This window comes from Zootoca vivipara, chromosome 9, assembly GCF_963506605.1.
Source record: "Zootoca vivipara chromosome 9, rZooViv1.1, whole genome shotgun sequence".
Taxonomy (NCBI): Eukaryota; Metazoa; Chordata; class Lepidosauria; order Squamata; family Lacertidae; genus Zootoca; species Zootoca vivipara.
Genome location: NC_083284.1, coordinates 22,072,170 through 22,097,739, shown reverse-complemented (window position 1 = coordinate 22,097,739; position 25,570 = coordinate 22,072,170). Strand labels below are relative to the sequence as shown.

At 42.9% G+C, this 25,570-nt stretch overlaps 1 protein-coding gene across 1 annotated transcript in view; it reads left to right on the top strand.

Moving 5' to 3' along the window:
* Positions 1-21,172, top strand: part of TACR3 (tachykinin receptor 3) — a 30,837-nt gene extending 9,665 nt beyond the window's left edge. Inside the window, exons 2-5 of the mRNA XM_035111997.2 lie at positions 655-843; positions 1,633-1,783; positions 17,330-17,526; positions 20,774-21,172. Coding sequence (XP_034967888.2) covers positions 655-843; positions 1,633-1,783; positions 17,330-17,526; positions 20,774-21,089 — 853 coding nt within the window. The 3' untranslated portion in view covers positions 21,090-21,172. The remainder of the gene's footprint in view (positions 1-654; positions 844-1,632; positions 1,784-17,329; positions 17,527-20,773) is intronic.
* Positions 21,173-25,570: the final 4,398 nt, after the last annotated feature.

Below are 25,570 nucleotides of genomic sequence, written 5' to 3'. Positions count from 1 at the left end.
ATGTTCAGAGGTAATGAAAAAAAAGGAAGAAAGGCATATTGGTCTTGAAATAGCAAACGGGGAAGTTATCGTGTGAGGCCAAAAGAAAAGAAGAAAAGAATGTTAAGAAAAAAAGTTCCCTCTTCCCAGGGAGCTCTAGTAATTTTATGGGCATTGGTACACCCACTGTACATTGGTGAGTGTGATTTGAGCCATCTTCTGTCTCCATTACTTTTTTGTGATAGAGGGATGATTACATGAGTCAGACATATGCACATACATTCCAATGAATGGGGCAGCTGTGTCACACATGACCCTATGGGAGCATGCTGAGGCTTCTGCTGAGTCAAGAGGATCCAGTCCCAGGCAATGTCAAGGCAAGACATAATCACTCCTCTGCAGGGGAAATGGAAAGAGGAAAGGCCAGAACAATGAATCAAGTGGGCGACTTACTGGGCAGTTCCTCTGTGGGTTATTACTTTGGGCTCATTGAAGCCTTCAGTTATTTATCTTCTGCCTTGCGGCACTGTAGCCATCCTATTGCCCAACCACTGAGGAGTGGCGAGAGACATCACAAGAGAGTCATATTCATTTCCTGCATTGTATTGTATGAAAGAGAAAGCAGTCACACCATTCCTGATTTTGTAACGTTTTCTGCCAATTTTGTTTCCACAGATATATGGCCATTATTGACCCCTTGAAACCTAGATTGTCTGCCACAGCTACGAAAGTGGTAATTGCAAGCATATGGATTCTGGCATTCCTGCTTGCCTTGCCACAGTGCCTCTTTTCCAAGACGAACGTGATGCCCGCAAGGACTCTATGCTACGTTTCGTGGCCAGGCGGCATGAAACAGCGATTTACGTAAGTCACACTTTAAATGGCAATGCACTTTTGCATGCTTTGCTGTTGTTGTGTGGGCCTCCTAAGAGCATAGCCTATTGTGCTGGACCAAACCAAAGATTGCGTAGCTCATAGCTTGAATTAATAGTGAAAGTCCTTAGTGGAGAGGTGGGGGGAAAGGAGGAAAACAAGTGGCCTTCCTTCATCATTTCTGTTGCCATGGATGCAATGTCAGCTGGGAAGGTGGCTCCAGCAACCGCAGGCCCTCATCAGAAGATCCCGGGTGTCAAGAAAGAGCTCCTATAGGATCAAACATATCCTTAGATCATAGGTGGGCAAACAGTTGCCCTAGGTCCATACATAATCCTGGGCAGCCCTTAGCCACATTTCAACAGCTCTGGAAGCTCAGACCGCTGACAAGAGTAATCTGTCCCTGGCAGCCTTATGGGAAGGTGGGGAGAAAGTGCTTCAGATGTGCTTTAAAGATCTGACTAAGGAAAAGGGATGTGGGTGGCGCTGTGGTCTAAACCATAGAGCCTGGGGCTTGCCGATCAGAAGGTCAGCGGTTCAAATCCCCGCAACGGGGTGAGCTCCTGTTGCTCAGTCCCTGCTCCTGCCAACCTAGCAGTTTGAAAGCATGTCAAAGTGCAAGTAGATAAATAGGGACCGCTCCAGCGGGAAGGTAAACAGCATTTCCGTGTGCTGCTCTGGTTCGCCAGAAGCAGCTTAGTCATGCTGGCCACATGACCTGGAAGCTGTACGCCGGGTCCTTCTCCAAGGATGCATCAGTTCAGTTCTGCTCTCTTGCAGGTACCACATCATTGTGATCGCCCTTGTCTATTGTTTTCCACTGCTTGTCATGGGTATCACTTACACAATCGTTGGAATTACCCTTTGGGGCGGAGAGATCCCTGGCGATACATCTGACAAATATCACGAGCAGCTGAAAGCCAAGAGGAAGGTAATGTACCACTAATTCTAATTCTTGCTTGGTTAGTACAGGATTAATTCCTGTAGCTTTATGGTTGTGATTGCCTGTTTTGTAATGCACATTCCAATGGTGCAGACAGCACAGGAGGCGTGAGGTCATGGGGTGCAGGAGAAGCATCCATCTTCAGGCCAGAGGGCTGAAACTCTCCTTCTCCCCAAAGGAAGTGGGAGCACAGTAGAGTTGGTCAGGACACGGAGGCCCTGAAACTCTCAGCTCTCCTTGGTGTGACCACCAATGTGCATCGCTGCCTTGCTACTCCAAGGACCAGCACAGGACAGTGATAGAGAATGCATGGCTTTTGCACTGCCTTGTCCTTTTGCCCTTGGGATATGTAATAATGCAAAATGTGTGATGGGATGGCTCCATGCTGTGGGCTGCAATAGTCCGCCCTTGATATTATAAGTGAATGGATCATTGTAGATAAATGGTCTCTGTCCAGTAACTGCTGCAGTTGGTGTGTCACATTTATAGGCACCTTAAGCCCTACGCTGGTAAGTGGGAAAGTAGGAAAGGTAGGTAGATAGGTAGGTAGGTAGGTAGGTAGGTAGGTAGGTAGGTAGGTAGGTAGGTAGATGATAGAGATGGTAGGTAGGTAGGTAGGCAGGTAAGTAGGTAGGTAGGTAGATTATAGATAGGTACCTCTGGTTGCGGGCATGATCCGTTCTGGGGTGCCGTTCGCACCCCAAAAATCCGTAACCAGAGTGGCGCTTCTGCGCATGTGCGAAGCGTGATAGAGCGCTTCTGTGCATGCGCAAACCATGCAGAACACTTTTGCATGTGCGCACGCGGCAAAACTCAGAAGTAAACAGTTCCGGGCTTACCACGTTCTTAACCCAAAAAAACGCAACATGAAGCATTTGCAAGAGGTATGACTGTAGGTAGATGATAGATAGATTAGATAGATTAGATAGATTAGATAGATTAGATAGATAGATAGATGATAGATAGATAGATAGATAGATAGATAGATAGATAGATGATAGATAGATAGATAGATAGATAGATAGATAGATAGTGTGTGTGTGTGTGTGTGTGTGTGTGTGTGTGTGTGTGTGTGTGTGTTTATACTTGTAACTAAACTGAACAGCCTGGCTCTAATAAATCCACTATGATAACAGGATGTCAGTATCCTATCTTCTCTGCTGTTGATTCTGACTTTGCTATGGCTTTAAGAAATATCCTAAGCACTAATGAAAGAGCTCCCAATGGCCTTGGTTAAAATGATGATGCCATTTATCAACCTGACTTTCATCCATGACATTAATGAAGTCCTGCTTCTCCCTGATTGAGCTGCTTTTTGCATAATGTATGGCCTGAAATGTTTGGCTGATGGGTTTCCCACCTCCTTTTTATTTTTTTGGTCACTCTGGAAGGAACCATGGCACTTTCAATTTCAGGTGTGACTGTTATAATCTTTTCTGATTGCACAGGCTTTTGAGGACCGGCTAGAGGACAGTGTGTGCCTGTTTTTTGGGGGGAAGCTGTTAAAACGTACAGTATCTGCCTCTCCATCTTGTTGTTTTAATAAAAATATTCTTACCAGCTGTCAACGTTTGAGATGAGGGATAATACAATCTAAAATAAATAAAAGATGTGTGGCCTGCACTGGCTATATCTGAGTTCCTGGTACCTCTACAGAAGGTTCTGGAGCGAGTGGTTGCAGACCAGATCCAGGTGCTCTTGGAAGAAGCTGATTTTCTGGATCCATTTCAATCGGGGTTTTAGGCCTGGTTTTGGCACAGGAACTGCCTTGGTCGCCCTGTATGATGACCTCTGTCGAGGGAGAGTCAAGGGAAACATGTCCCTGTTAATTCTTTTCAACCTCTCAGTGGCTTTCAATACCATCGACCATGTATCTTCCTGGAACAACTCTCCGAACTAGGAGTGGGTGGCACCGCTTTGCGGTGGTTCCAGTCCTACTTGGACGGTCATGGTGTTACTTGGGGAGTGCTTTTCAGCTCTGTGGAACCTTCAATGTGGGGTTCCTCAGGGCTCAATTCTATCCCCCATGTTGTTTGACATCTACATGAAACTGCTGGGTGGGGTTATCCGGAGGTTTGGAGTACGTTGTCAGCAGTATGCTGATAACACTCAGCTCTATTTCTCCTCAGGTGAGGCAGTGGAAGCGCTGGATCAGTGTCTTGCCTCAGTAATTGACTGGATGAGAGCCAACAAACTGAAACTCAATCCAGATAAGACTGAGGATGGGTTAGTGGGTGGGTTCCTAGACCAGATGGGTGGGAGGTCGCCTGCTCTGGATGGGGTTAGGCTGCCCCTGAAGGAGCAGGTTCGTAGCTTGGGTCGTTCGTACTTGGATCCTTTGCTGTTACTTGAAGCTCAGGTGGCCTTAGTGGCCCAGAGTGCCTCCCAGCAGCTTTGGCTGGTGGCCCTATCTGGACAGGGATAGCCTAACTGCTGTTGTCTATGCTCTGGTAACCTCAAGGTTACCAAATGCAATGTGTTATATGTAGGGCTGCCTTTGAAGACAGTTTGGAAACTTCAGCTGTTGCAGAATTCAGTGGCCATGTTGCTCACCAGAGCAAGATGGTTTGAGCTATCAATTAATTTCCGGGTCCAATTCAAAGTGCTGGTTTTGACCTATAAAGCCTTAAACAGCTCAGGACCACAATACCTCAAGGACCACCTCTTCCCATATGAACCCACCCAGACCCTGAGATCACCTTCTGAGGCCCTTCTTCGTGTGCCTCCTCGAGAGGTCAGGAGGGTGGCAACATGAGAACGGGCATTCTCTGCAGTGGCTCCCCGTCTGTGCAATGCTCTCCCCAGGGAAGGTCACCTGGCGCCTTCATTATACACCTTTACGCGCCAGGCAAAAACGTTCCTTTTTAACCAGGCCTTTGCCTGACTTGATGAGCTTCCTATACTCTTTTTAAAATGCTGGCTCTTTTGGGGGGGTAGTTATTGGGTTGCTGTTTTTGTTTTGATTTTATGTATTTGATATTTTATGTGAATCGCCCTGAGACTTTTGGGTATAGGGTGGTATAGAAATTAAATTAATAATGATAATGATACAGGGTGTGCAAAGAGAAATTGGGTCTCACCAGTATTCCTGTGCCTAGCACCTATTTGGAGGGGACTGGATGAGCCATTTTACTACCTCCTTTTCATTTTGTCAGTGAAACTAAGAAGGTTGAGAATGCAGAGTATAGGATTAACTACAAGACATGGGAGAACCTGTAAATTCCAGCTTCTCCAGTCTTAAGTCCAGTTCTTAAACCCTCGTGAAAATTCAGTAGCATTTTTATTGACATATCACCCATTCCCTACTTCAGAATCCCAGTCAAATGGATTACATATTGTTTTTCTGATTGCATTTTTATCCTGCCTTTCCTCCAAGGAGTCCAACGTAGTACACAAAATTTTCATCCTCATTTTGTCCTCACAACAACCCTGTGAGGTAAGTTAGGCAGAGAGAATTTGACTGACCCAGTGAGCTTTATAGCCAAGTGGGAATTTGAACCCTGGTCTCCCAGGTCCTAGGGTTTATCTACGCTTACCTTTTCTCTGTGCTTCCCAGGCATGGTCCATGCTTCAAATCTCTGTGTCTGAGCACTCTTTCTTTCGCTCCAGAACTTTCCCCATGAAGATCTACTCTTTAAAGCTGAATTGGAGCAAACAGCAATCCACAGAAAACCCAAATTACCAGTTTTGCACTTCAGCTTTAAAGAGCAGCTTTGTTTTTTTGCAGGAAATGCTCTGGGGCAGGGAGGGGAAAGCACTTCGACATGGAGCTTCAGAGCTCAGACCTGTGCCTGGAAAACATTGGGCAAGATATATGTGTGGATAAACCCTTAATCTCGCTCTAATCACTATATCCCACTGTCTCCTGGCTTCTGAGCACAACAGACACATTTCTCCAGGTCGGGCGCCACCTCTTCCAACAGCAGTGGCAGTTTGAACGAAGGCCTCCCAAGGAGAGAGGTGAGCAAAGAGCTGTCCTGCTTCCCCCCCCCCCAAGCACCCCTCAGTCTGTGAGTTTAGCTGCCACTATAGCTATTCAAGCCATGAGTGACAGCTTACCTAGAATTCAAATCTCTACTCCTCCCATTGCAGTTGTGGCTGCAGTGCGGATAAAGGGTTGCTGGTGGGCAGCGTTTGACGGACTCGTTTTTATGTGGCAAATTAATTTCTGCTCTACTAACAGATTGCTGGAGCATCGAGCACCTTGTGCAAAACAGATGCTCTCTCCTTCATCCTAGAACTATTTCAGCAGCAGTTTTTCTGGTGCTTGATGGCAGCTTAATTGTGTGCAAGATTTAGTTGCAGCCTTCTGCTGTTTAAGAGCGGGCAAATGTCATATCTGAGAGGCAGAAACCTACTTTGGTAACTGAATGTCAAAGCTATCCATATTGCATTGATACAAAAACATTTGGAGCACATCTTCAAAAGTTTAAGCTTGACCCAAAAGCTCAAATTCAGATATACAATTTGAAAACCATTTTAATACAAAAAATTCTCTTGCAGTTATCCACATTACAAGTTAGATTTTTTCAATGAGTGAAATTACACATTTCTCCAGATTACTGATGTGGGATCCCCAACACATTAGATGTGGGATCCCCAACACATTGCCCACACACATTGTGCCTGCTAAAATAAAATGTGACTTTTTGCTCTCACTTTTCACTTTGGGGGTAGGGGTTGGAGCGATAAGGACATAAAAAGCTGCCTTATACCAAACCAGAACATTGGTTCATCTAGCTCAAAATAGTCTACACTGACTGGCAGCGGGTCTCCAAGTTTTCAGACAAGGAGACTTCCCCATTCCTATCTGGAGGTATCAGAGATAAAACCAAGGACCTTCTGTACACAAAGCAGGTGCTCTACCACTCAATTATGGTCCTTCTCCCCCAGCAAGACTTGTTTGCTCTGTTCATGTTTTTGGTCTTTTATTTGTTTTTGGGGGGGGAGGGTATTTATAATGTGTTGCTTGTTTTGCAGTGGGTGGGTGGGTTTTTAGCATCATTAGTGTCTCTCTTGTGATGCCAAGAGGTTGCCTATATGTGCCCCTGGACTCAGAAAGGTTGTAGACCTATGTGCAGTAAATCAACACTCATTTCTCCGAAAGAGCTGATCACTATGCTTTATATTGAATCACAAGGAACGAGAGACAGACAGACAGACAGACAGACAGACAGACAGACAGACAGACAGACAGACAGACAGACATCAAAACTGGCTAAAGATATGCTGAAAGTACCATTCTCGAATGCTACGTTTAGGTCATTAGCATGGTCTGTAAAGAGTGAGAATGGGAACACCATGTACCACATCATCTATTAGAAAGCTTCCCATTATCTTCAGCTTATAGGATAAATGTTATAATGAAGCAACAGCCAAAAGTAATAAATGTTGAAAATGCAAGGAAAAAGAGGAAACCTTTTATCATCTGTGGTGGGAATGCAAAAAAGTTAAACGCTTCTGGGAAATGATATATAATGAGATGAAAAAGATGTTGAAATATACCAAAACCAGAAGCATTTTTACTTGGTATTATTGGTGAGGACATTAGTAGACAAGATGAAGTTAAAGGTAAAGGGGCCCCTGACCATCAGGTCCAGTCGTGTCCGACTCAGGGGTTGCGGCGCTCATCTTGCTCTATAGGCCAAGGGAGACGGCGTTTGTCCGCAGACAGTTTCTGGGTCATGTGGCCAGCATGACAAAGCTGCTTCTGGCAAACCAGAGCAGCACATGGAAATGCCGTTTACCTTCCCACCGGAGCGGTCCCTATTTATCTACTTGCACTTTGATGTGCTTTCGAACTGCTAGGTGGGCAGGAGCTGGGACAAGATAGCAAATTGTTTTTATACACAATCACAGCAGCAAGAGGATTACTGGCACAGAAATGGAAGCAAGAAGAATTACCAACGAAAGAAGAATGGCAGATGAAATTAATGGACTATGCAGAATTAGACAAAATGACAGGAAGAATTCGAAACCGGCAGCTTTGTCATGCTGGCCACATGACCCAGAAACTGTCTGCGGACAAACGCCGGCTCCCTCGGCCTATAGAGCGAGATGAGCGCCGCAACCCCTGAGTCGGACACGACTGGACCTGATGGTCAGGGGCCCCTTTACCTTTACCTTCATCTTGTCTACTAATGTCCTCACCAATAATACCAAGTAAAAATGCTTCTGGTTTTGGTATATTTCAACATCTTTTTCATCTCATTATATATCATTTCCCAGAAGCGTTTAACTTTTTTGCATTCCCATTCGAACTGCTAGGTGGGCAGGAGCTGGGACAAGATAGCAAATTGTTTTTATACACAATCACAGCAGCAAGAGGATTACTGGCACAGAAATGGAAGCAAGAAGAATTACCAACGAAAGAAGAATGGCAGATGAAATTAATGGACTATGCAGAATTAGACAAAATGACAGGAAGAATTCGAAACCGGCAGGATCAGAGGTTCCTAGAAGATTGCCGTAAATATACAAACTATTTGAAAATCAATTGTAAACAATTGAATACACTAGTAGGACTGCAAGAAGTTTTGTAAGGAGGACTATATGAAATATTGCAGATAAAACTTATGAAAAGGACTAGTAGTTATGGAAGTCAAAGTAATAGTGAAAAATGAAATGCAGGACTAAGTGAGAAGATTGAAAATCACTAGATGTAGTTGATGGGAATCCAAAAAATGTTGTATAAGATAAGGTGTTATGTGGAGTTTGGAAAATATATGTGTAAAAATATCAATAAAAATATATATATTAAAAAAAGAAACAACAGCCAAATTCTTTACAAGACCATTTTCTAGGTTAGTGTGACTATCTCCTTTTCTGTTAGCAAAAGACCTTCTGCTGCTAAGGATCTGTCAAAGGTCTGGTGGTGGTGATAAAATGAGAAATCACTCACTGTGCCACACACTGTAAAGAACAAGTGCAGAAGAAAATTTATTTGAAAGCAATGCTCAGAACAAAGAAATCTCTTAAGGAGGAAATCCTGCACTTCATGCTAAGCCCAACCCTGATATGTGACCCAGAAGAATAACATGGTGGATGGTTTCAAAAGCTCCTGTAAGGTGTGGGAGAATGATCAGGGCAGCACTTCCATTGCCCAAATCACTCACCAAGACTATTGCCATTCCATAGCTGCACCTAAAGCCGGACTGAGATGGATTTAAGAACGAACTGGAGCACCACCTTAAGGCTTTTAAGAATCACTCCTTCCTTCAAGGAGGCATGAATCACCTCCAAGGTCCAAACACCCCACCCTGATCTCACTGATTTAGCCAGCCAGGGCAGGGAAGCAAACATGTGGAGGGCTTCATTGCTGCAGAAGTTCCACCAGAAAACAAGGAAGCTGGCACAAGTCAAGAGTGCTTTTCTACTCTAGTTGCCCCTTCATAGTTGTAATGCCTGAAGTAGACTTAAAAAGTTCACTGGCCTGCCTTGAGCAAACCACTGGTTCAGATCATAGAGCCAAACCATGGTTTACAGCAAGCCAGTGGGTTCCCAGAGAGGATATTGTGGCTGCTTTGTTCCTCCCTCTGGTTCTGCTGCTGTGCTACTCTGAAGAGAAGCCATAGTTTGGCTTAGCATGTCGTCCAAATTCGGGCTCAGTTTGTCTCCTCCAGAAAAACCACAAGCTGTAAATCCATGAACAAAGCTTTGGTTACCACTCATGGTTTGTGTGGAGCGAGGAAAACCATAAACCTATATTTACCACAGGCAGCAAAATCTCTTTTGGCTGGCTCCGGTGATCAGCAGTGCCGCCAACAGTCATCACATATGCTTGAGAGTATTTTCTGCACCTCTAGTTGAGCAGATTCTAGAATTCTGTATGCAATGGGTATTTCCTCCTTTCAGTAGCCTAGCACTGGCAATATAATAACCACCTGCCTCTCCATTTCTTGTTCCAAACATCCGGAAAGAAAGAGCATTTTTTCAGAAATCTCATCTGTATTCCCACAGGCATCTCTAATTTGAATTAAACCTGTTAACGCCAACTTTCCTGCCGCTGCATACTATTTATTTAGCCATCCCACTACTAAAGGCAATGAAACACATTTCCTTGCACTCTGCTAACAGAATAGCAATTAATTCAATTTCCAGCTCTTAATTTAACATTGAAATCGGGAGGGCAAAAGGTCTGTTGATATCAAAGTTGGTAATAAATGGATTTAATGCATAGCAATGCGGATATGAACCCACACCTTGACTTTCCCTGTGATTCATTCAAACCAAATGACTTCTCCCAAAGAACAGAGGCCTCTTCCAAATAAACGGTGTTTTATGTATCAAACAAGTTCTGTCTTTTCACTCTTATTTTTTTAATGGGGTTCTCTTATCAATATTGACAATTGCTTCATGCAGCTCAGAACCAAACTAGAGGTGGCATCATTCATGCAATTAGCAATTGCATGGATTGATAGTGGGCTGAATATTAATTAGGCTGCGGGAGCTGAGTCTCAAGTATCCCTGCATCTATGTTATTTTCAAATAGAAAAAGATAGGTGCTTCTCTGCCATGAGCCTTTGCAAGCATCCAGTATTTCATTTTGGGCCATCAATTCCAGTTTCCGTGCAAAGTTTACTGCAGTTGTTAAAAGGCAACCCCAAAGGACAAAGAAATAGTTTATTGCTGAGGGGATTGAAAAACTTGATAGCTTTGCAATTTTGTTGTAATCCTCTTGAGACCAGTGCCAGATTTACATATAAGCTAAACAAGCTGTAGCTTAGGGCCCCACTCTCTTGGGGCCCCCCAAAAAATGTAAAGAAAGAAATTGGATGTACGTTTCCAAGGGAATGTGACACTCAATAGAAAAGAAGGCCCCTCACCTCTGTCAAGGTGCATGTTAAGTCTAGGGCCCCATCTGCACTAAACATTTTAAACAATATCATGACATTTTAAATGATCATGGCTTCACCCAATGCACCTTTGTTAATGGAGCTGAGTTGATAGAGGACTCCCTGGGCTACAATTCCCAGACTTCTCTGGGAAGAGGACTTGAGTGTTCAACCACTCTGGGAATTTTAGTTCCTCGCAATTCTTGGCACCTTTAAGAAACTACAGTTTCCAGGAAGGGAAAATATTGATGGAAAGGTGCACTCATTTATACACTTCAGATTTTCAAAGTGACACGTCAGGTTGCTGGATAAAAATAAATAAATTATCTGCTGATTCCTTAGAATAAAGCAGAACTTTGGAGAAGCTGGTGAGAAACAGCCAGACTGATCACCAAGTGCTTGATCATATTGATTGATTGAAGCCATATGCCTGCCAGCTCAGTGCAAGGAACAACCTAACCAACTGAGAATGGAAGTAATGGAGTGGAGAAATGCAATTTGCTGTGAAAATTACTGGATGATTTATGACAATATAATAATAATTTTGCCTGCGGTACTGAGTACTCTTTTTCAGTCCACTAATGATGCCATACTATAGACAAGTCAGCATTTCTGGAACGTAAGATGGATAAAAGGTTGAAAATGGGACAGTGGCACCAGAGCTGAGCTTAGAACAAAGTTTGGAGTGGCTGTTTGTTACCTGACGTGATCGTGTGTCCTACTCTGCAGAAGGCAGAATTCTCTTTGAAGAGCTGTCCACTTCAAGTCTAATTTAAAGATTAAGAACCCAAAACCAGCAGCTGGACCGCAGACTGAGCAGGCACACAGTCTGCCTGATCCCAGTCGTCCCCATTTTGGAGTAACGATGGAGTGGAGTCTTTAGCAGAGGAGTCACCACTTCCTAAGCCCTGCTAGGCTTGTCCAAGTCAAGGTGCAGCGTGGGTAAAATCACCTAGCAATCTATTAGGAAGACCCCAGAGCCTGTGCTACTGAATTAATTTACAGATGATAATACAGGCTTGATAAATCCCTCCTTGGCTAATTTTGTAGCTGCACCATTGCCAGCTTTTGGAAGGATCTTAATGGAGCTAATTTAACAGCATTGTGTGAAAGGATTTGGCAGGTAGCCCTAGTAGAGAAACTTACATGTACACTAAGAATAGCTAGAAGAAGTAAATGCAGGAGACTGGTAGAAATTTATTGCTTATGCAAATATGTCAGCCTGAGGAACCAGATGCCTCCCACCAGCAGAAGGCTATGGAATAGAGGAAGTACAGTAGGTTGACGCTTTAAAGCTCTGAAGTTCTCTATTAGCCGATAGAGTCTGGAGAAGATAGTCAAGAAACAGTGACTTAAAGACTCCCAGTCTGCTCTGAACAAAAGTTGGAGCAAGTGGCTCACTTGGAGCTATCCATGGTTCTGATCAGCCTTGTTGCTTTTCCTGTGGGATCTAGCATTGGACAGCAACAGACCTCTCTCACACACTTTGGAGGTCCATAGGATTTCACCCTTAATTCAACATTTCCATATGTTTTTATGTATAACAGAAGGCTCGTTCATGTGTTACTTTGAACATAAGCACAATCTATCTCTATAGATGCACACACATGCTGATTTGTAGAGCTCAGCTAACGGACACATAGGTACACAAATTATACCCTCATAGAACACCCCTAGTGTTGCATAGCCACACACTTTCTTTCTTTCTTCCTTCCTTCTTTCATCCCAACCTCCTCTACGTTGCTGTCACCACACAAAGTTGGCTCTTGGAGATATTGCCATAGACATCTTTGCCTTCCATTCTTCTTTACTTGCATGGTATTTCCTTTCAGTTATAATCCACCAGCTACTGCAGCAATTGCATTTAGGTGCTATCCTATACCCACTAACCTGGAAGTAAGCCTCAGATTGCAAAAAAAAAGGTGATGTGACATCATCGTGTTGGGAGACCCCCTTTCCTCAAGGGGCAGGAAGGGTGGGAAAACTCATAATGCAATCCCATAATGTTTAGTAATGCAAAACATGTGACCAAAGCAGAGAGGAGGAAATGACATGGAGGCACTTGCTTTGAGGAGCAGCCATGCGTCAACTGTAATGCCTGTTTTTGGCCTAAACAAATAATTTGTTTTCAGTTTGTAAGTACTGAGGTCATGTTTCCTTCATCTCTTTTATGACTAGCAACAGGAACCTGCGTCACTTTAGTTTTTTTGACTCCAGCTCCCTTCAGACCCAGCCAGCATGGTCAGGGATGATGAAAGAGGGAGTCTTAACAACATCTAGAGAGGCACAGGTTTCCTATTCCATTTTAGCAGCTTCAATCTGAAATTGACTTCAATGATAGGGAAAGAAGCCATCCATGAACAAAAGCAAAATATTTTCTCTTTAAGTATATGCTGCCTGCCCTTTACAAAGAAATGTTCTTGTGTTGGGAGAAAATGCAATAAATAAATGCATACTGTTAAAATATACAGTAGGTGGTTGTTATTGCAGTAAGAGGAGAGCTGGACTATAATTTTCTATATTCATAGGGCTAAAGTAGCACTGAGGAAAAGCACTAGTTTTATTCCTCCCAGAGTGCAGTAATAAAACAGCTAGCATATTTGCAAAGCTTAAGCAGGGTCTGGTATGGTTTCAAATTGGATGGGGGACTGTGTGTTGAGATTCCTGCCTTGCAGGGGCTTAGACTAGATGACCCTCGGGGTCCCTTCTAATTCTACAATTCTACGATTCTATCATTCTAAGACGCAGTTTTCCAAATCCTCCAAATTCATAGCAGTGAAGCAATGATTTAGCATGTCTTCAAACTTCTTGTGCGGAAATAGATTAATCATTGCAGTTGCTGGAGCAATCAAAACAATAGAAACTCTTTTTCCGTGGTTCCACCCCTGACTGGAGTCTTTCATTTATTTATTTTACCATGTCTTGTAACCATAGAATCATTTAAAACGTTAAAATCTAGAAGTACTATTTTCATCTTTGTACTGGTGTTGTTTGACATTGCTGCTTTTAGTCTGTTTCATGCTGTTGCTGATTTTGTTTTGTTCTAATTTCATGGAGGTGCTTAAATTGCTTTCGATTATTTGTTGTGGTTGTTGCTGCTGCTGCTGCTGTTGTTCACTGCAAACTACCCAGAGAGCAAGTGTTGCTGAGCAGCACGTAAATATTACTGCTTAAGATGTGCAACTGCACTTCCAGATAAATATTTAAGGATGAATGTTTACATGGCTGACACATAGTAAGCCCTCAAAACCAAACTTTTCCACTATAACTAATTTTTCATGTTTTCATTGATGGGAACAACTATTTTTTTACCCTCCAGCCACCTTGGAGGTTGCTGACCCAAAGCTCCCTGTTACCCCCCCCCAAAAAAAATTGCCTACTGTCAATTTATTTTGACATAAATAATACTCATCTGTATCTCTCTTTCCTTGCTTCAGTTGAAAATTGGGTGGAGTATGTGTTGATGGCATCACAGAGGGCGGACAGATTTGGCCCAGTGGCCTTCAGTTGCTGTTGCCCTACTTCAGTGTTTCCCCACCTTGGGTCTACAGCTGGTTTTGGACTACAATTCCCATCATCCCTGGCCACTGGTCTCGCTAGCTAGGGATGGTGGGAGTTGTGGTCCAGAAACAGCTGGAGACCCAAAGTTGGGAAACACTGCTTTAGAGGTCACTAAATCAAGCGCCTTGAGATTCAAATGTAAATTCTGTGTGGGCAATTCCCTTCTCAAAAAAACAACGTTTGCCACACCAGGGAGAAAGTGCCCTGCAGAAAAACAGCTGCTCACACTAAGCCTTGCAGGGACTGTAACTTGATGAAAACTAACTCAGTCTCTATCCTTTGGCCTGGTTCCCTACTGGAATGCTCTGTGCTGCCTGGAGGGGCCGGGGATATTGGCACATGTTTGTCCCTGCTTGGGGGCTTCCGGGTTCAGCGCCAGCGTCGATCGGCGGGGCTTTGTCTCGTCTCCGAGACGGCCCGTCTCTGCTAGGAGTGGGGAGGGCAGCGAGAGCGACGCTGCGCCCCTTAGAACCTCGGGAAGGGCGTCCCGAGGGCAATTTGCTCGGCACAGACCCAATCCGGACTCCCCAACTCTTCGGCTAGCTCTAATAAGAGCTCCGGAGCGAGGAGGGTAGAAGTCGCGGGGGCCATTTTGAGCGGCAACGTTATTCTAGCAGGGAGAAGCTTCAAGCCGAAGGCGGAGAGCGCTGGATTCTTCCGAAAATAAAACGATTGGAAAAGACTGTAAGTAACCTCATGATTTGGATTACTATAAAACAATTTGGATCTGGGAGAGAGGGGAGAAAAGAGGAAGCCACCCCCCCCCACGGCAACAAAAGAGACAGTAAATAGAAACCCGAAGCCATAAACAGAAGATTTACAATTCAAAGGATCCCTCAAAGGCATCAAAGAGAATCTCCCCTTTGATGCAGGGTGAAAAGGGGAGAGAGACTGCGGTTTATGACTGCCCTGCAATAAGAGGCACAGCCTAAGAAAAAAACCTTTCCACTCGGGAGCCGGCAGCCCAGACAACCCAGTGAGTTGTCAGGTTTTATAAGTCAAATTTTACTTCACTTTGTATTTCTGGACTTTGTGGAATTTCTTTTTTGGCTTAAGTGTTTGTGAAATGTGAGTTCGAACTTTATTGTCAATAAGACTTGAAGAATGCAGCCAGCTTGTTAAAATGGAGTCGAAAAATAAACTGTGATCATATTCCACCCCACGTGACAAGTTTTGACCTTGGCAGGACTGAAATATGTCAACAAAAAAGTGTTCCCCTGAGTTCCAGCGGTCTGTTTTGACCTTAATGTGGGAAACAAGAATAGAGTTATGTCAAGAGGAGATACGACGGCAAGAGTTACAGGAAAAATTCCAGGAGGTGATGGCGGAATATGATTTTTTAGGAGATGAAGCTTTTGACGCTGAAAAAGATGAATGTGAGAATGACAATGATGGGGAAGGAAAAGAAGAAGATGAGGATTGTGATGATTCAACACAAAATGAAGCACACCACGAAAAAAATGATGACTTTACTCTACAAAAAGTTGGATGGAGTGCCCTGCTTTTGAGGGGGGCACGATTGGTATCATTGGAACTCCAGAACGCCCACAGGGAAGAAGGAAAAAATATGCAGAGAAGAGAAGAAATTCAGGGGTCCTGTATGGTGGCCTGGATGACAAAAGACTGTAAACAGGGGGTGGGGTGAAGGGAAAGTGATGTTGTGATTAAGGATGGATTAACAGGTTTATAACTGGTCTGCTGATTTTGGAATTTGCTGGATTGGGGGGGGAAGCCGGCAATCGGGGATGTAAGGTTAAATTGAGAATAGTTATAGTTTTAAAAGTGAATGGATTTTGGAAAATGTGAAAATATGGAGGCTTATAGAGGGAGAAAAAACAAAAAATTAGGCACGGGAAGAGAAAATGGGAGTTTGATTTCTCAGTGATTTGAATATTAGATGAAAATGTTAACAATTGATTTATAAGTTGTATAAGATGCAAAGGTGTATTTTTATAAAGTAAGAAACTGTTGCAGATGATAAAAAAGGGATGAAAACCGGGGAAGGGGGGGGGAGGGGAAGCCCACAAAATATGGTTTTACAACTATGAATGCAAGAAAAATTTTTTTTTGTTTTGTATTGTTTTTTCTTTTTTCTTTTTTCGCCCTTTCTTTTTTTTTCCCCTTTTTTCCTATTTCTATTTTTCTCTTTTTTTTTTTTTTTTGGTATGACAATAGATGGTTGGATGGATGTCCTCCTGCGTACTGCCCTGGTTTGCTGGAGCTCCCTGGTGGCAGGGGGGGGCTTTGGGGCCAGGGGAGGGGGGGGGAGGACAGAAACCCAAGCATAAAATGGACCATCTCTGACTGTTCACATACATGGGACACTTCTGTGGCAGGGGAGGACCCATGTGGGTGGGTAGGAAGGAGGTGGAAAAGGGGTTTAAGTATGTACCTTTTTTTTTTGCTTTTTTGTATTTTGTAAAATTAATAAAAAGTATGTTCAAAAAAAAAATGTTTGTCCCTGCTTGGTACTCTGCTTTGCCTCTTCCCATTATCATCCATATGTCCAGAATGTTGGTAGATTTATCTCAAATTCTAACAGCTGCAAATAGGCAACATTAATAATCTGGTGTTGCATAGAATAAAAGACGTTCAGGAGCAATTATGTCAAAGAGATTATTACACTGTGGTTTCTACCTATTTCCTACATGGAAGTTTCTGATCAAATTCCAATTTAGTATAGGTGCCTATCTCTCTACCTACCTACCTATCTCTGAATATGATGCACATGTCATATAATAAGACATATATGCTATCATTTGTGTGCTTGAAACAAAAAATTAAAAATAAATTCCTTCCAGTAGCACCTTAGAGACCAACTAAGTTTGTCATAGGTATGAGCTTTCATGTGCATTCACACTTCTTCAGATACCAATTTGTGTGCTTGTTATCCCACAAACATGATATACTATGGGCAACCCAGTCAGATGCGCAGGATTATTATTATTATTATTATTATTAGTGAGATTCTTTGTTTATTTTAGTGTTCTTGTTGTGTGTGTGTGTGTGTGTGTGTGTGTGTGTGTGTGTGTGTGTGTGTGTTTTCCCTGTATTTTAGTTCTATTTAAAAAATAAAATTCCATGATTAAAAGACATTCATGTCCGTACATTTTCCCCAAACTCCTCTCCTTTTCTGCAGGTGGTTAAAATGATGATTGTTGTCGTCCTGACATTTGCAGTCTGCTGGTTGCCGTACCACATTTATTTTATAGCTACTGGCATCTATGAGAACTTGGGCCGCTGGAAATACATTCAGCAAGTCTACTTAGCCACCTTCTGGCTTGCTATGAGCTCCACCATGTACAACCCAATCATCTACTGCTGCCTCAATAAAAGGTAAGGATGCCTCAGAATTCTGTGAGGCGTTTGTGGCTGTAATTTAGGAATAACCTGTCGGACGATTGTGGGCATTTTCATTTCACTTATTCACATTTTCAAATCAAGGTATCCTCCTACTTTTCCTTGAATCTTGTGGTACTTTATGTTTCAAGCAGAGGACTCCTTCAAACAGAGGGCAGGCCTCTGCAAAGTAGAGCACATGGTGACCTTGGTTTCTTGAGTCTTCTCTCTGCCTGATACAGTACATTCTAGGGAGGAGATGCCACTGGAACCCACTGAATGATAAAGTAGCTTTGAATTTGCTAGACAGAATCCGATTCATGTTGTTTCACACTATCACCACTTCCCTTCTGTCTACATAATGAGTAGGAACCGTGTGCCTATTTCATTGAACTCAGGTGGAATCTACACACATATAAAAAGCTGGGCAGGGTATAGATAAATTATTATTATTATTATCATTATTATTATTATTACTGTCCTGAAAATGCTTTTTAAAAATACATTGAATTTTCCATAAGGCTCACCATTGCTATCTAGCATCACATTGCATAATGCACTTAAAACACACTTAAAACATTTTATTTGTAGCATATAGCTGAGTCCTCAGACACAGAGTGGCATTGCCATCTTTTTTTTGGGGGGGGACCTGCACATTGACACTTAGAAATTCAGAAGATGAAGGTATGCTCAACATGACACCTAAAACACTATCTATCCACCGCAGTACAGCAGGGAGTGAGGGGTATTAACTTGGGAAATCAAAATTCAAATTCGTCTTCAGCTGTGAAATGTATCTTCTACTCTGATCTACTTCATAGGCTTGTTATGAAGCTGAAATGCTCCTCTGAGGTAGAATATATAAATGTTACAAACTAATGCTAGGAAACAGTTCACCAGTTGACTTCCTGCCTGCCATGAGTTTTTAATGGCATGGGAGCACATTTTGCTTTGGTGATACAGTACTGTTAAATGCCAACCAGGAACGGATAGAATTATTTCTTTAATCAGCAACCCTTCATGACTGAGCCTGATCACACCTTAAAGACTAACAGATTTACAAGCATATGCCACAATAATCTGTTCATCAATATGGTGCTACAAGACTCCGCCTTGTGTTTACTGTAGCAGACTAACATGGCTTCCCTCACCCATGCGATATTATGCAAGATGCAACGGATTGCAAGATGTGTAGATGTTAAACTTGGAACACTAAATGAAGAAGCAGAAAACATCATTTACTTTCTGCTCCCTTCAGCCTGAAATGTGAACTATGCTTTTCGATTCATCTGTTAAGGCACTGGTCTGCTTTTTAATTCGCATCTGACTTTGATTCACCTGCTTTAACTCAAACAAAGCATTTTGCCTCGGGTGGCTATAGGAACACTCCAGCTGAACTACATTTCTCACCTTGTTTCAGTCTCGAAACATATGAATGGCATTATTAATACAGAAAATAATGCATCTGTCCCTGTCCAGGGCTTCTGTTATTGCCTACATCTGTAAACATAGAATCAAACATACACAGTTTATAATCCTTTGACTTTTATCAGCACTTCTTTACAAATCCAGAGAGCTAACCTAAGCCTTTATTGCAGGGGAGAAGCTAAGCTGATCGTAGCTGGACTTCATACAAAAATCACAGGGTGGTTTGCAATATAAAAACACCAAAATGCATACCATCATAACAAACAAAAACAGTACCTCTGTTTAAAAGGTGATAGATTGTTTAATTAGCCAAAGGCCTGGAAGAAAAAGAATGTTTTTGCCTGGCGCTTAAAGATATGTAATGAAGATTCCAGGCGAGCTTCCCTTGGGAAGAGCATCCCACAAGTGGAGAGCCACCACAGAAAAGGTCTGTCCTTGTTTTGCCACTTTCTAGACCTCCTGTGGAGGAGGCACATGAAGAAGGGTCTCAGATGATGATCACAGGGTCCAGGTCACATAACTAGGCAGACAAACACCTGGAGCCCTGGCATGCATCCAAAAGAAATTGAATTTATTAAAGCTTATTGCAGGTTTATACCAGGAAACAGGCAATTTAGAAGTAAATTGAATAATCAAGTTAAAAGCTTAAAGCTAAGAAACTCAACTGGTTAGCTTCACAGAATTGTTTCTTGAAGACTTTTCTGTGGTGGCAGACCAATCAAAAACAGTTGACCAGTGGAGGTGACCTGCCAGCCAGGGATCCCGTGCTCTCCTGTCCAGCACAAGGGCAGGAGACCAAGTCCATGAAATCACACATACCTCATATTTATACTGTTCTTAAGACACTGGGGTTCCTTAAAAGCTAATGATAGACACTTCAGTATCTAATTGGTTCACCTAATTTCTCTCTTTTCCCTTAGTGTTTACCTCTGGCACTCTAGATGTCTTGCACAAGTACACCCCAGGTGTCCTCCACATGTCCTGTTCATTTCTCAAATATGCTAACAGGTCCCTAGATGTTTAACTCCCATTGATGAGTGTGCATGTGTCATGTAACACACATCCATGTGAAGAGTGCCTTCTCAGTTAAACACTTCTTTGTTCCCTGATACATCCCTTTGTGCTGCTTGTTCCCCTTTTTCCACTCCCCCTTCATCCCACAAGCCTGATTACATTTTCTGCCATAGTAACTGTTGTTGTTGTTGTTGTTGTTTAGTCGTGTCCGACTCTTCATGACCCCATGGACCAGAGCACGACAGGCACTCCTGTCTTCCACTGCCTCCCGCAGTTTAGTCAGACTCATGTTGGTAGCTTCTAGAACACCGTCCAACCATCTCATCCTCTGTCGTCCCCTTCTCCTAGTGCCCTCAATCTTTCCCAACATCAGGGTCTTTTCCAGGGAGTCTTCTCTTCTCATGAGGTGGCCAAAGTATTGGAGCCTCAGCTTCAGGATCTGTCCTTCCAATGAGCACTCAGGGCTGATTTCCTTTAGAATGGATAGGTTTGATCTTCTTGCAGTCCATGGGACTCTCAAGAGTCTCATCCAGCACCATAATTCAAAAGCATCAATTCTTCGGCGACCAGCCTTCTTGATGGTCCAGCTCTCACTTCCATACATCACTACTGGGAAAATAAAGAAGGCGATCAGCCTTCTTTATGGTCCAGCTCTCACTTCCATACATCACTACTACCGGTACATGTTGAAATGCCGCCACCTCTCCCCACCATTTTAGGTGCCTAAGCTTGCAACATTATGCTGTTTGATATCTCCCGCGGTACAAATACATTGCGAGTGACTGGGTTTCTTTGCTTTCAGGTTCAGAGCTGGTTTCAAGAGAGCTTTCAAGTGGTGTCCTTTCATCGAAGTATCTAGTTACGATGAGCTGGAACTCAAGACGACCAGGTTCCACCCTACCAGGCAAAGTAGCCTGTACACAGTTTCCAGAATGGAATCCAGCATGTCGGTGGTGTTTGACCCCAGCGATGGAGAAACCACCAAGTCTAGCCACAAGAAAAGAGCTCCTTCACAGGAACCCAGCTTCAATGGTTGCTCACATAGGAGCTCCAAAGGCATGTCAACAGCATCGAGTTATATCAACTCCCCATATACATCGGTGGACGAGTATTCCTAAAGTCTTAGGTGGATGTGGGAGAAAGGAGTATAGCTCATAGGACAATGCTGTGTTAGCTTAGAACAGGCATGGCCAAACTTAGCCCTCCAGATGTTTTGGGACTACAACTCCCATCATCCCTAGCTAACAGGACCAGTGGTCAGGGATGATGTGAATTGTAGTCCCAAAACATCTGGAGGGCCAAGTTTGGCCATGCCTGCCTTAGAACTAAACATCCAAACATCCGGAAGGCAACTAAGCTACAGATCCCAAGCACTGATTGCATGTGTGTGTGTATAAATATGTTGTCATCATAAGCCTTCTTGAGCTCAACTTGTCTCTGTGCTTTGGAAAATACAATGCTGACGTGATACCTGTTTACATCAGTCTAATGGCACGGTGCCATATTGTAAAATGGAATATTTGGTTTTTTTAAAAAAAACACAGGCTGAATCTGGAGCAAATTGGATTCCACTGACTTAAGTCCCATTGAGTTCTGGTTCCAATCCAGTGCATCTGGTTCCAATCCACATGACGTGCAGAAATTTTATTGGAAATTAAGGCAACTGGTGGCTCTTCTCTAACTTGCTGACTTGTAAACGCTAGCATTTACAATGGCACAAAACCTTTACCAGCATTTGGTTCAGTTTTACTATTTAATTTGATGGGCGAGAACTTTTTTTAAAAAAAAAAACTGGTTAAAATTCAGATTTTGCTAATCTTCCACCTAGCATTGTTGGATGGATCTAGACCAGGCACCCCCAAACTGCGGCCCTCCAGATGTTTTGGCCTACAACTCCAATGATCCCTAGCTAATAGGACCAGTGGTGGGGGAAGATGGGAATTGTAGTCCAAAACATCTGGAGGGCCGAAGTTTGGGGGTGCCTGATCTAGACTTCACTATGTAGCTGGGAGACAGCTAACCTTTCAAGAGAAGGGCTTCTGTATAGGGCTAGCAGGTTCCTACCTCATCACCTACTCCCTTCTTCAGATAATGACGCTGATGCAAATGCTGATTAATTTTATTTCTATGCCACCATTCCTCTTGACAGAGTGGGGAACAGCGTAACAAGTCCAGCCACTGTACGATGTAATTAAAAATAAAAAGCACAACTAAAATAATTTGCTACTTCGGAAAGAAGGAAGGGCGGAAGGACAGACCAAGCTTCATTTCATACAATAGTCAGAAGCTTCTACGTGCACATTTACATATGCATATCTTTCTAACCAGACAAGCAAGATAACTTATCACAGTTCAGGGACACATTCCAGCCGGGCAAAAGCACTACAGTATTTATTTATTTATAAAATATTTATATGCCACTGTATCATAAGGATATATCACAGTGGTTTACAACAATATAAAAACATAAATCAAACAATAAAACCATTAAAAGTGAACCTTTTTATTACGTTTCCAGAATTTACAAATTCTTTTAAACAACATTTATATTATCCATTGACTTCCCATTCACCCTTCCATGGTGGTTTTTTTAATCATAGAAAGCTGCTACATCAAACCCTCCAAGTGTCCCTATTTTCCAGGGATGTCCCTAATTTAGAGAAGCCGTCCCGGTTTCCGATTTGATCCCGAAATGCCCCACTTTTCCTTAGAGTGTCCCTATTTTCATTGGAGGAATGTTGGAGGGTATGGAGTTATCCGACCCCTGAGCCATCTGAAGGCAATCCCGTATAGGGAAGGTTTTTTAAATGTTTAATATTTTATTATGTTATTTATTTATGTTGGAATCTGCCCAGAATGGCTGGGGCAACCCAGTAAGATGTGTGGGGCATAAATAGTAAAATTATCATTATGGAATGGGGTGTCCCTATTTTCATCAGAGAAATGTTGGAGGGTATGCTATATTGCTTAATCTTACCCATTATATACATTAAGTGGAGGGTGCACTCTTAATTGCCTGCATAGGCCCAGTGGAACAGAAGAGTATTCAGCAGGTGTTTAAAAGTTGGCACAGAAGGCACCTGCCAAAGAAGAGTGCAGGAGGGGCATGGCCTAAAAGGGGGGATGTTGCTAGGGGAGCTTTCATGGCCTAGAGTGAGTCCTGAAGGCAAGGCAGAGATGCCTATAGGGCCACATTAACCCCTGGGTTTTCCCACCTCTGAAATACACTGGCTGGCAGTAGTTCTCCAGAACTTCAGGCAGGGGTCTCATCCAACCTTCTTGGAGTTATTGTAAATTGAAGGTGCAATGTTCTGCATGCAAATAATGTGTTGTATGACAGCTAAGAGTGGCTGGGGAAACCTAGCCAGATGGGTGGGCTCCCTTGCTGGAAAAAATCCAGGATTTCTCAGTCGGTAACTTCATAGCCCCATTCAAGCCAGGATGATGCAAGAAAATGAATAATTCACCTCAATTCCATACCTCATAATTTAAGGTCACAGAAATCTTCTTCCAAGAGTTTTCATACCGGAGATAAATGATTACCCAAATGCTCAGGGTGATTTTGAGATTGTATAATATGTGACAAGTAAAGGGACAATTGCTAAGGAAATGAAATGCAGTCATAGTTGACCTCGAAGGAGGGACCTTCTCAAAATGAGGGGACTGGTGAAATGGAAGTTGAATATTGAGTCATGATGCCTTGCCTGCAGATGCTATTGTTCCACCTGGCCTATACAATTTCTGGTTGATGGAGGAAGCTTGTCTCCAGAGTTCAATGCAGGGGTTTTTAGGTGGGAAAAAATATTCATCTGGTATCCTTTTGTTTAACAATCATTTCACCTTTCTACTGTTATTGCAACCCAGCTCCCTGGAGAGCCAATCAATAGGCTTTCTGGATCCTCATGACCACAAGACCTGGCAAGAAGGCCAAGCATAGAGAATCAACCACAGGACTGTACAAAATCAAGAAAGAGTCCTTCATTTCAGCCCAGCCCATCTTTGGTTCATTCCTCAACAGAACATGGAGGTTGACGGAAACAGTCCCATAACAGTGCTCAGTGTCCAAGGAACACTAACTTAGAAGGAACTGTGAAGATTGTACAAAAAATGGAATGTACATTACATTGCAAGGACATTTTTCTCTCTCCACTCAATTCAAACCAGTTTTGTCTGTACAGGTTTAATATTGTAATATTTTGTAAAGTATATGTCTTTACCAATGTGCGATGGCACGTGATCAAATGTAAAAAAAAAAGTAGAGAGAGAAAACGAAAACGTTTGAAAATGTTTTCTTGCTGCTGAAATATTATAGAATCAACACCTTGTGTCTCTGTTGCATGCTGAAATTTATTAGAAGAATGTCCCTGCTTTGCTTTGGAGAGATCTGTAATGCCAGATGTCATGGCAACCATGAAAGTCACTTACCAGTGTTCTCCTGTTCAGTTGCTAATTGCTATAGAGATGCACATTTAAGATGGGGAGGACCTTGGGACACCATTCAGCCAAGGACGTGTTAGGTCCCACTGGCATGTTGAAGACTCTGCTCCAGAAATCATTGGGAATTTAAATGGCATTACTTTACCTGGATTCATTGCCATGGTTTATTGAACGCTATGCGGGAATGAAATGAATTCATCCCTGGTCATAAGCTGACACTCTAAAAAAAAGGTCAAATAAAAGTGGGAAAGGAAAAGGTTGTCACTAGCTATGCCTCCTGGCATCAAATCCCATGTGATTCTGGAAGACCCCCTGACCAGAACAGGGATACAAGGGCAGATAGCAGATACCTTTTGTGGCTTCAGCTTGCGGAAACAGAAAAGTTAAAAACCAGGACCATAATCATCACACGAATGGTAAAAGTATCAAGTTAGTCAACAATGAATATTGAGAAAAACTCACAAGCGGGGAGGGGGGATTGAATGTTTAAACATTCCTTAAGAGAAGGCCAGATGGAGGCAGTTCCATGAAGGAGCGCGAAGACAAGCAGGAGCAGCCGGTGGGGCAGTGGGTTGGCTATGCCAATGTGCCCGCTCTCTGCACCACCCACCCCAGACTATCCTGGTAAGAGGCACAGATGCTACTGTTATGAGGCCAGTTCCACAGCACCAACCAACCCCATCAGTACCAATCAGCCTCTGGCATCCACTAATAGTATACAGCAGTGGAAGTCTAGCAGGAGATTAGTTTTTAAGGTTAGAGTGAAAGCAGAGAAAATAGATACAGTGAGGCAAGGCTGTGAGTAGACTTAAAAGTGAGGAAAGGGGTTAAACTCAATTTGGATTGTGCCCAGGTTTTCCAAATGTGTAGCTCTTCATGCCGGGTGCTAATACTGTAGTCACTGAGAAACAAACGATGCTTTTTGCATCACAAGAATATTGGGCTGGATCCAGGGCAAGTAGTCACAAGGATGTTCCTTTGATTTCAAGGGCCTCTGTTAGTCATGACTAACTTTTCACGTTGGTCTTAATGGGATACAGGTGTGACTAATTTGCTTTGGATCCAGTCCATTATTTATACCACTTGTGTAAGAAGAGCTTAGACAAAAATATGAAAGGGTGGTGTGTCCCAGTACATTTTATTTAAACACTATGAATATGTA